The 12,383-nt window shown below is 34.5% G+C and overlaps 1 protein-coding gene across 1 annotated transcript in view; it reads left to right on the top strand.

The window, feature by feature from the left end:
* Nucleotides 1-12,383, top strand: part of CNTNAP2 (contactin associated protein 2) — a 1,865,599-nt gene that overhangs the window by 1,108,974 nt on the left and 744,242 nt on the right. The window contains exon 11 of the mRNA XM_012768220.3: nucleotides 4,084-4,190. Coding sequence (XP_012623674.2) covers nucleotides 4,084-4,190 — 107 coding nt within the window. The remainder of the gene's footprint in view (nucleotides 1-4,083; nucleotides 4,191-12,383) is intronic.

The raw sequence follows: 12,383 nt of genomic DNA on the forward strand, positions 1-12,383 counted from the left end.
TTCGATGTGAATCAAACTTTCAAGCTAGGACACGCATGTAACAAATTACACATTTCCTGTGTCTACTAAAAACTTAATTTATTATAGCAGAGTTCTGGATTTAAGACTAAAATCATAGAGGAAAATGATCTATATTTATCACAGTAAAACAGATATTTCCTTTGAAATTATTTCAATTTTTTGGTGGTATTACTTTCTAGGATTAGATTCATCCATTTCCTCCAGTCAATCTGTCAATAGACAGTTACTGAGTTACCTTTTTATGTAAAGAATCATAAGATAAAAATCTCTAACTGCAGGAGCCTGAGTTTACAAGGGACACATGCACCAAGAAATAATTATTACGCAATGGTATAATAGTGTATTGGACACATGCAAACTGTTCTATGGGAATACAGAAAAAATAAATCATTAGGAAATGGGCAGTTAGGCTAATTCTTTTTTTTTTTTTTTTTCCTTTGTGAACATCCAGGGGAGTAATTCTTATTTTGAATTGCTTGGTAACTGGTCCTAACTTTAAAAAGTATATATATATATATATATATATATATATATATATATATATTTTAAAAGCATATATATACTTTAAAAAGATATATGTATGTATGTGTATATATATATATATATATATATATATATATATATATAAATGTGCATGCCTTTGGTGGGGCAAAGGCAATATCTATAACCTAAACATTTGTACTCCTGTAATATGCTGAAACAAAAAAAAATTTTTTAGGTATACACACACACACACACACATATATATATATATATAGTGGCAAGATATTATGGTTTGAAATTACATTTGAATCAGGATGATTAGGAAATAAAACATTTCCCATCATTGAGAATTAGAGTACCAAAATCATCATAAGGAAAATGTCAAATTTATAAATATAAATCACAAGAAGCAAACATTAAAAATAAAATATTAAAACCCCATTTAAATTAAAAAATCACTTTTTAAAGAAATCTTTAGTACTGAATTTTGGAAGCAGTTGGCCCTCCATATTCATGGGTTCTATATCCATGGATTCAACCAACTGTAGATGGAAAATATTTGGAAAGAAACAAACAATAAAAAAATAACAACAATAAAAATGTAACTAATCTAGGAATGATCTAAGGTGTATGGGAGGATGAGCATAGGTTAAATGCAAATATTATACCACTTTATATAAGGGACTCGATCATGCACGAGTTTTGGTATTAGGAAATGGGCAGTTAGGCTAATTCTTATTTTGCTTTGCTTGGTAACTGGTCCTCACTTTAAAAAGTATGTATATATATTATATATATATATATATATGTATATATATATATATATACTTTAAAAAGTATATATGTATATATATGTTTTTTATATATACACACACACACACATATATATATATATATAAATGTGCATGCCTTGGGTGGGGCAAAGGCAATATCTATAATGTAAACATTTGTATCCTGTAATATGTTGAAACAAAAAAAAAATTTTAGGTATACACACACACACACACACATATACATATATATATATATAGTGGCAAGATATTATGGTTTGAAATTACATTTGAATCAGGATGATTAGGAATGGTCCTGGAATGGTCCTCACAGATGCTGAGGGATGACCCTATTCAGATAACTTGATGGTTATATGCTTTTCATGTGTGCAAATGCACAGTCATTTTTTCTGTCATTGAAATGTGGATTTTCTACTTTGTGCCTCATTTGGAACACATTTAGATTCCAACCAAGTTTCCCTTTGCTACTCAGTACACTTCTGCACTGCTTCCCCCTGAATTAATTGATATAATGAGCTGATGTAAATTACTTTCAATATTAGGCTGAGTTAATATTAACCCACAATAATTTAGAAAGTAAATATACTACACAAATGCACATACATACTGAATTCCAAAAACAGCCATCAAGAGTGTTTTACTTTCATGTAGTTGTGGAGTCTGGTGCATTGCTTCCTTCCGTGGTGTGGAGAATCAGGCCTGCTCCAATGTAAATGCCTTCTGCTGTGGCCCCTGCCTTGGGGTTGCATAGCCTAGTGGCCAAGGAATGACCCTAACAACCTTAGACCACCCACTGCCCACTGTCCTACCTCCTTGTTAGTACTTTTTTCACTTACTCTTCTAAAATAATTTTCAATGTAAACATGCAACTGTCTTTTATGCCCAGGAGAAATTTTCTAATCTTTATTAAGTATCATCCACCCATAACTCTTCTAATATCCACATTTACATAGCATTTCATATTTCTTTTATGACTCATCAAATTCTTCCTGGTTTTATATTTTGCATAAATCTTATACCCAACCCCCACTTCTACCTAGGTTATAAGATCTTTAGAGATGAACCCTCTTTGTAGGATTGATAACACTAAGCCCAAATTCTACGAAAAGTAGCTATTAATTTAGAGTAAATTTTCTATCCCTCATGAATCCATCATCACTCCTTTGTTTTTACTGTACTTACCCACAATATTGTTCTTCTTCTCATTTCCTTTTCTTATAATCCTGTCCATTCACCAAAGCTCAACCTAAAAGCTTTTAGTTTTACCCCAAATCTACATATGATCCCTCATGCGAAATCCCATGGTATTTGTCCATGTATTATGTCATTTCTCATTTCTGCCTTACATTATAGCTTTTATACATAATGTATCTACTTTCATAGGCAAGCTCTTTAAAAGGCCTGAATATAATCTTATTCATCTTCTATTTTTCATAGTGCTGTATATATAGCAAGTGTTCAATATCGTTGCAGGAGTCAACGTTTGTAAAGAACAGCATATCTACATAGAACCTGGGTGTTCCATGCCAAACTGAACAATTGGTTTTAGGCATGGCTAATGATCAGTCAAGGACAGAGGTTGGAGGATGTTATTTCTGAGACCAGCTGTATAACATTCTGCAACAAGGAGCTACTAGGGCATTATGATTAAGGGGTTCCTTCAGGGTGGCTCTCTTATCAGTCCACTGCCTGTGACCCACTCTTACAGATTCTGCTATTTTAATCTGGGAGGGGGTTCTATTTTTAAGATTTTACTATTAAAATCTAAACATCCTTTGTGATGCTGATACATACAATTAATACCTTTTGTTATCTGTCAGCATCTTAACCAAGATGATAAAGATTCATGTTGTGGAGAAGTTGGAGAAAGGAATTGATGAGAAGGAAAGGGGTTAGGACCAGAAGAAAGGAAAGAGTTTGTTTCAATGGAAAGAGTGTTCCAGAACAAATTTCAACTTCACTATTGCTAAGGTACAATCAAGCTGTGCCCTGGAAACTGTGATCCAGATATTTATTGCTCCTATTTATTGTCCCACTATTTCCTGCTTATTAATTACCTACTTCATAAACATTATCTCCAAACCTTAAAATTATTTATGAGATAGATGAGACTATCCTATTTTTCAAAAGAGCAAATTGAGTTTCAGAAAGGTTAAATTAAGTAGTCACAATTATTAAATACTTGTCTAAATAAATAGAAAGACATAGATTTGAATACAAAACTTATATTTTTCCCTTACAATAAAATATTTCTTTCCTCTTCAAGTAGGCTATTATCTAGCTGTGCATCGGAGATGCTTGAAGACCTAGAAATCTTTTCAGATTAATATATTTTTGTGGCATTATTTCAAAAACTCTTATTGCTGTGGAAAACTCTGTGTTACCCCTCTTTAACTTGGTGCTGGTCTTGACAAAGAACAAAATAGGACAGGAAAAAAGGAGGGCTTATCTTTCATCTCTCACCAGAATTGAACTTAGCTGGAGTCTTTGTATGGGGGTAAAAGAAAAATAAAATGAATCTGTGATATGCAAATGAATCCCTCCACTGTTTGTTGGTGTCTACTATTTACTAAGATTTGGGAAGCACCAAGCCTGTGATACATCATCTTTGTTGCGCTTGGCACTTCCATCATGAATCATATTAATCTGCTTAAACTAACAAGGATTAATTGCCTTGGTAAGGCAACCTGGCATTGAAATGATATATTGCCAAGACAGCTTGGAATTTGGCCACTCATAAATCTCATTTGTTTGTTGGTTTATTTCTGTTTGTCTCTTTCTCTGACAGATGTGTACCCAATCACTGTGAGCATGGTGGGAAGTGCTCGCAAACGTGGGACAGCTTCAAATGCACTTGCGATGAGACGGGATACAGTGGGGCCACCTGCCACAACTGTGAGTGCCAATTTATCTTACTTTAATCTTCTAATTGCAAGAGAATCCCAGGTCTTCAGCTATGCTTCAAAGCCCAGCAACCTGAATAATCCACACACTACGTCGGTGGAATTTGAAAAACCCAGATTTCACTGTCCTTCCTAAAAAAAAAAAAAAAAAAAAAAAAAAGTATTCTAGCTGTCAAAATATATCCTCTCATGCCTAATGACTCAAGAAGAGGGACCAATGTTTCCAATGTTCTGGAAACACGTAGCTGAAATTGGAACGCCGAGCTTGGATTCGCCTCTCTGTGTCTAAGCCATGCCTGTCTGGATAGATTGTTCGGGAAATTGTGTTAGTGTGATGTCTCTGACTGGATCCTCATTTATCAATTCATCAGAGAGGGAGACAGAGTGTAATTTGAACATTTAGTTTCCCGACAATGGGTGCCTCATGCTTTAGCCCCAGTATTTGGCTATGTTTTCTTTTTTTTTAGATCAGAGAAATGAGTTAGAAAGTGGAAAATCTAAAAGTTGAATGTCTAAAAACATAAGAAGGCAAAATTTGAAAAATATTAAAAATAAAAAGTAGCATACAAAAATGACTGTAAAACACAGGTGTGTGCTTTAGTTTGCATAACAGATTTATCCCAAAAGATGAATAAAAATTCATTTTCATAGCCTAAAAAATATTATCAATTGAATGCTAACTCGATAATTGTAATACTAATTTTCAAGTAATGCATTGTCATTTGCAAAGCACTTTTGAAAACAAATTAGGCATAAATCATGTAGTTGAGAGAAGGGGGCCATCTTTTGTGTGCACGTTGTGTGCATGTGTATGTGTGTGAGAGAGAGAGAGAGAGAAAGTGAGAAAGAGAGAGAGAGACAGGAGAAAGAAAGAGGGAGAGAAGGAGAGATTCAGCCTTCTCTTAATATGCTCGAACACTGAAACTATAATCTCTAAACCCTCTGATTATACAGATGGATTTCTCTTCATTTTACTTTTATGAAACAATGACAAGCAAAATATTCTCAGAGTAGAGCCTTGGGCACAGTAAAAATGTCATGTAGCTCTCTAAGCCTTTCCACACTTCTATTTGTAGTATTGTGTAATAAGAAATCATGTTTAGAATATATTGTAAGACAGCAACTGAAAAAAAAAAGGTTGTAAACATTAATTTGATTAAGTAGATATTCAAAAACAAGAGGCAAAGGAGTTCTTAGAAAAATTAACATGAATGGGAAGAAGGTCAAAACAGACACTTAGTAGATGCATTGTCTGTATTTTTATCCAGTAAAATATATTAATGACTAAAGAACAAAAATAATTGATATTGAAATGAATCAAATGAAAGAAACTGTAACTACATTTTTTTCCTTACTAACCACACCAAAATGTTAACTTTCAGTATATGATATTCATTATATAAAATATGATGCTCAAATTAGGTAATTTTGATAAAAGTAGGTACCTTCACTCCACAAGTATAATTCATATCATGTGTTGTAAATTCCATGTTTAATTAGACGGGTTCATGTCAAAGAGCAAGAAATCAGTGGTGGTTACAAGGATTTCCTATCTCAGTGACCACTTTGATACTGAATCAAAAAGCAAGTTATTCTTTTTTTTTATAGCTGTTTCCATTATTAAAATACACAGTAAAGAGAAAGATGAAATTTTAAAAATGTATGCTACCAGTTGAACAATTGAGTTTTTGTGTTTTTGTTTTTTTAAAAGTAGTGACTCCAAGGATTAGAAATGCCCTAAGTGTGTTTTTGTGCTGCACTAGTGGTGAGCTCTAAATGTAGAAAAGGAACATTATCTCTTGTTCCGATGCTCCTTCCTAGATGTTTCTTACTCCATTTTTATGTCTATAGAAGTAGAACCATTCTTCATAATAATGAAAGCCTGATTTTTTTGTTCCCATCTCTAAATGAGACCAAGATCTTGACTATCAAGTATGTGTATTAGTAGAGATTAGAAGACTATATTGCATAATTCAAGGAAAGTTTATTGGAGACTACTTTGTTTTGAAAAAATATTCCTTGGAGCTTAGTGAAGGGCATTTTTTCCCTAATAACCTGGAAGACTTGAATGTCCCCATGGAATAGTTAAAAATTAAGAATCCAGTAGAGGGCATAACATAATGTAGGAAGATATAATGTACGCCATTTGTTTTGATCCAGCATAAACAATTTTGCATTTTTATTACATCAGTGTCCACATTCATAGCAAAAGACTCTGCTTTCTGATGCCAGTTTTGAGATCAAAATGCTGTGTGCCTTTGTAGTAAGTCACCTGCCTTCTTTCAGACTTTCTTTATTCTTCTGTTGATTAAATGGTTGCTAAAAGTATCTTGCTAGGTCACACTGCCTGGTGTTGACCTCAGCTCTACTACTTATTTACTTGCGTCCTTGGCCTGCGGTCCCAACCCCTGGGTGGTGACCAGGTACCAGGTCAGGAATTGGCTGTACATCATACCTGAGCTTTACCTCCACCTTCCCCCTCCCCCTATCTGTAGAAAAATTGTCTTCCATGAAACGGGTCCCTGGTGCCAAAAGTTTGGGGATACCGCCCTCGGCCATGTGAGCTCTTTGAGTTTCAGTTTTCCCCAGTGTGAAATGAATATAGTAGCTGCATCTACCTCATAAAGCCATTGTAGGATTAAATGAAATGGTTGGTGGAAGACACTAAGAAGAGCTTTAGCATGTTTAGTACTCAATAAATGTTTGCCATTTCATCCCTTTCAGAACAATTGTCCCTTTGCTCTGAACTATATACCAATAATTGTCTATATCACACACAGTCTGTTGCTTAATTTCATGCTCCCATACATTGTTTTGCTATCGTTTCTATGACAGATTAGGGCTTGAAGTGAATGGTTTCCATAGCATTTCTTTTCCAGAAAAATTGAAGAGCATTAAAATAAATCTGGAAGTCTCCTAAATATATCTCTATTTGTTTATTTGTGGGGTTGTTTATACATAGGGACCTTATTTTCAAATAAATTACAGGGCTCAGAGGATTGCCATTTGCAAACCATGCCCTCAGGAGTCAGGTTGTCATACCGTGAGTGAGGAAACCACACAAGGAAAACCAAAGATCACCGGAGATGACCAGAGCACAGGAAAGAGAAAGCTAATTTTTGTTGTTAAGAAACAAAAGAAGCTAGTTTGTGACAAAACACAAATAATCATTAAACAATGGTTACAGTTTTATACTTTTTGAATTGTCTTATGCAGGTATTTCATTTTCAATGAATCTTTTAAGAAGTGACTAGTAGAATACATCAAATCATGACAAAGGTGGTAAAATAGCATGTTGTGTAGTTTGTGTATTTGTTTGTTATATTGACTTATCCCTGCCTCACTCTCCCAAAAGGACTGTATAAGAATGTGTTTTTCTTTTGTGAGCAAAACTTCATGTTTATAGCTGCAGTCTTTCCTCTTAGTGATGTTATATACTTTTCAGTGGGGTCTCTAAGCTTATGTTTCAATACTTCAAATGCTCTTTAGTATCTACCTGTTATCCTAGTGTTTATGCATGTTCCTTAAACTTTCACATTATTTTATATAATTTAATTTACATAAATTAAATTCAAGAAACTATACATTATCTCAGGGCTTAGCAGATATTCTCACTCCTTAATATGCTATTCCATCCTCTTTTAGACCTCAGTCATGCCAACATGTAATATTAGCCCCTTATGTAGAACTGCCCTAAAATTCCCCAGAATATCTTTGACAACATAAAAACTTCTGTCAATTTAACAAGTACAAGAGGGTAAAGGTGTAGTATGCTAGTATTTGACAAAAATGAACAATGTTTTGGGTGGAAATCTTTAAGAATTATTAAATGGCAGATTTGAATTCTGACAGAAAATATTTTTCCAGATCTTTTTATTAAAGGAGAGATTCTCACCTTACTCAGATATATGAATATGGTATTTCCAGTGGTAGCAAGAGTAAATATAAACTAGATGATCAATATTGTTCTCTTCTAATTTTGAAATTGTGGGATTTCTGAATTCTGAAATACTAGGAAGGAACAGGCCCTGATATTGCCACACAATTGTAAAAGTAAAACTTTTACCAGCCAATGTTAGAGAAAAATTTAAATTTAGAAGGTCACAATTCCACACGCTGTACTCTGGAGCTGTGACACTCGGTCCATAAATTTGTAAACTGCAAATTATACTGTACCTTATTACAGCACAGGTGAAAAGCACAGAGGAGTTCAATAGCTCACACCATGTTATTTATAATCCATTATACCTATAAGTAATTTAATTCACAGCATAATTTTCAAAAAAAAATTTAATCCTACTTGTTGTAGTCACATCATCCATGGGCATTATTGGCACTAAGAAATTTGGTGTCTTCATGCATTGGAAACTATCACAACTTAGGCACAAATGGTAACAATTTGGAGTTGAGCATTGCTACACAGACAAGTAGTCAATGGATAGACCATGTTATATATCTAAAATAAAATTTAGGTGTTTAGCCTTGCAGAACGGGAATCCATCCTTTATCTACAAGTTAACTGGCTTGCCAGATCCTACGTGGTTTGGCTATGTCTTGTCTTGATTTTTGACCATACTTTTCCTCCTATTTTCCCCTCCATCCCATTGACCTTGTTTCAGTTTTTGGTGCATGCCCTGCACCCTTGGACCGTTTCCCCTCCCATGCCACCGCCCCACCACAAGACTGCTACACAGCTTCCCTCTCTGCTTTGCCTAGTACATTTCTACTCATTATTCAGATTTCAGCTCAGTGGTCACCTTCTCAAAGAAGCTTTCCGTGACCCTGTAATCAGGCCAGATTTTCTTATTCCAAGATATACGTCTCCCTTTTAGCACTAGTGACAGTTGTGATTTTGCATTTATTATTCGTTATGATTTAATAGTGTCTGTCTCCTGCACTGGACTATAATCTCTGGGAGGAGACAGTGCCAAGTTCCATCCACCATCTAATATCCAAGACTCACCCAGCACATAACATATGCTCAGTGAATACACTCTGAATCAAAGAATCTAGGAGTGTCAGAGAACATAAAGAGCATTGAGGTTTTTTTTTTCCCTAAATCAATGCCCTTTCTACAAATTTATGAAGATAATGAAACTATAAAGAGAGAGTAAAGCTAAAGGGAAAAAAGAAAACTAGAAGAAAAGGGAGTAAAGAATAAAGTATAGATTAATGGAAGGCAGAGATGGTGGTGACCATAATAACAGAAGAAACACCCTAAGAAGTGTAAAATTATTATAAGAAATTATATGGAGGAATTCGGTATATTGGCAAACAAATCTACACATTTCAGATGGTCTTTCAGGAAAACCCTGTGCCGTGTTAGGACACATCATTCATTATTATAACTTGTGGGAATATATAGTAACAGTAGCAAAGTAAGTTGCAACAAAAATAATACCTTATATCATAAGGTGCAGCCAATTACTGTGCTGACTGTGTGAGCTATTCTAAAATAGATATACATATGTTAAAATATTGACTAGGTAGTACATGACAGAAAAAGTTTACTTTAAACTTGGTGCAAAATTTGAATAACTTGGACAAAACAATCCTTTGATTTATGGAATATTTTACTCGTATGGAATATTTTACTTGTATCCTTGCTACAAGGAAATTATGGAGAGGAAAAATCACTCAGGGTTTGGAATGAGATGCTCTGATGTCAGATCCTGAGATTCTCAGGCTATATAGCAAACCTTATTTCACCATCAGCTGAACGATCCTAGTTCTAGGACAATGACTATCTCCCATACCTTATAAATTGTCTGCTTCCTTAAACATTCTTATTGCATTAGTGTGGATTTCACTTATACCTACAGAGAGTAAAGCTAGCTCTTTCACTGCATGATGCAGGTTACTGAAAACAGTAAAATGAGAAGTATTTATATTTAATCCTCTTTTTCCCCACCTCCCCCTACCCCACTTCCCCCATTGCTAGAGCTATCTTGGTTTTGTGTTTTTGGACGAGTCACTTAACCTCTCTGAATTTAAGTTTCCTCTTGAACATTGAGATGAGATATTATCTATTAAGGTACTTGATAAGTTGAGAAAATATCCTAATTTTGAAGAACGTGTTATCAGCCAGCCAAACTTTTCTCTGATTATAAGTCACCTAAGGACACTGAGCACTGATTTAGTCCTTGTTCAGTACACAGACCATATCTTTATATCTATGATTCTTGAGGAAAAGATCATAGGGTGTCTTAATATTTAAGCAAATGCTCACTGAAAGATAAGGCTTTATTAGCAAATATAATGTCTATACTGGTTGATTTATATTCATAGGGTAAGTTTGCTCTTTCTAATCGACTGTGCTGCTTTGTAGTGAGTAACTACTAAATTCTTCCAATTTGACCTCCTATTCCACTCCAGCACCATGACCTACTTGAAATGCTCCTTATGTCCTGGTTAGGAAGGAGTAGCTACAGGACATGACTGCAGAACCACAGGGCACTGAGAGTTTGTATTCCTCCCACTATATCTTCATTTTTTATTCATCAATATGTTGAAAGCCAACTCCAATGACCTATAGGATAGATGCTCGAGTGTGGGGTGGAAAATGGAAGAGGGCAAGACACTAAGATGCAGCATTAAATAGCCCTCATCAAAATGTGTATAGTTTCCTTAAAAATAAAACTTCTTATAATGTAAATTCATTTCCACATCTCTAGTTCACTGAGATTGTGAACTATGAATATATTGTACTGTATGCTTATCTTTCATAATCAAGCTTTTTACTTTTCACGTTTATAAAACATGGATAAATGTAGACACATGAGAAAAAACAAATCATTTAATGTTTTGTGATTTTAAGCAATTATTTTAGCTTCTCAGATTCGATTTTCAAATGATTTGTTTGCTTTATTTCTGTTTGGTATCTGTTTTTTCTTACTAGATGAGCAGGGAGAAATCAGGGTGGGGAGGATGCAACTTTAGCACAGTGCTAGGTAGGAAATGCAGCTTGCAATAGAATATGTGCTGGTAAAGTATTAAACCCTTGCTCAGTTGTATGTACCCTCTAGAGGATAAGCTCACTTTCTCACTAGAGCTAAAGCATTAGGCGAGAAGGGAAACAATGACAAGTGGTGTCACTTCCTGAATTCACACTTATTATAAAAAGAAACAATCATTGGAGCAGCTCCTTTACTGGCATATTCATCTGGCACCTACAAATAAAGTCAGATGGAAGGAAATGGGAAAGTACTACCTGTGTAGAAATGTTGGAAGGGGATTTTAAGGTTCTATCTTTCAGCTACAACCAAATAAATTACACTGGATTAAAATAGTGCAGGTCATTTGAAGAAACACAGCCCAAGGACCTTTCTATTTCTAAGGCAGCCCAAATTTCAAATTAATCCCTTCTTTCATGCCTTGCTTTGGAATGATGGCTAAGATTAAATATAGAAAAGAAAGGATTTAATTTCAGTTTTACAAAGACTCTTTCAGTAGTTTCAAAAATATGTCTTTCTCTTTGAGCCTTTGCAAAAAAAAGTTGATCCGCGAATGCATATTGAAAAGCAGTGTGCTGTAGAGACGTGCTATGATCCTGTGAACTTCTCAGAAGCTATTAAATGCCAGTGCTAAGCTAGGTCTGGAGGGAGTTAGCATTATTCATCAAACTCCCCTGTAGTTTGAATCCTAGTGAATGTCTTATCCCAGGTTCAGAGTGAAGAGGAAAAGAAATAGAAAACACCCATTTCTACACATTCATAAAGTTGGATCGGAGGGTAAGAGAGTAGAGGGGAAAAGTCCAGTTTAATTCAAAGATCAGGAAGGAAACTTCGGGAAGGTTTATATCTACTCAAAAACTAGGAAAGGAGAATTAGAGTTAAAAAGAGTATGTGTCTCTCCTTTGATCCTTTTAACTTCTCCCAAATTAAACTATGGTTTTAATTTACATTGATATTAGTCACTAAATTTCTACCATATTTCTTTAGCTTTACAAACTGGGTATATAAGATCATTTCTAATTCATAGACAGTTTTAATTTATTCAATAATATCATACCTATTTTGTATGCAGAACACTATGTGAACACAAAAATATAGACAAGAGCCCTTTTCCTTATGAAGTAGACAAAGTAGTTTAAAAAAGATGAACGGGGTAAATAATCACAAAACATTAATATATTATTAGAAGGTAACAGATGTTTGTACGTAAAACTGGTGTAAAGGCCAGTATG

This window comes from Microcebus murinus, chromosome 9 (assembly GCF_040939455.1).
Source record: "Microcebus murinus isolate Inina chromosome 9, M.murinus_Inina_mat1.0, whole genome shotgun sequence".
NCBI classification, from domain to species: Eukaryota; Metazoa; Chordata; class Mammalia; order Primates; family Cheirogaleidae; genus Microcebus; species Microcebus murinus.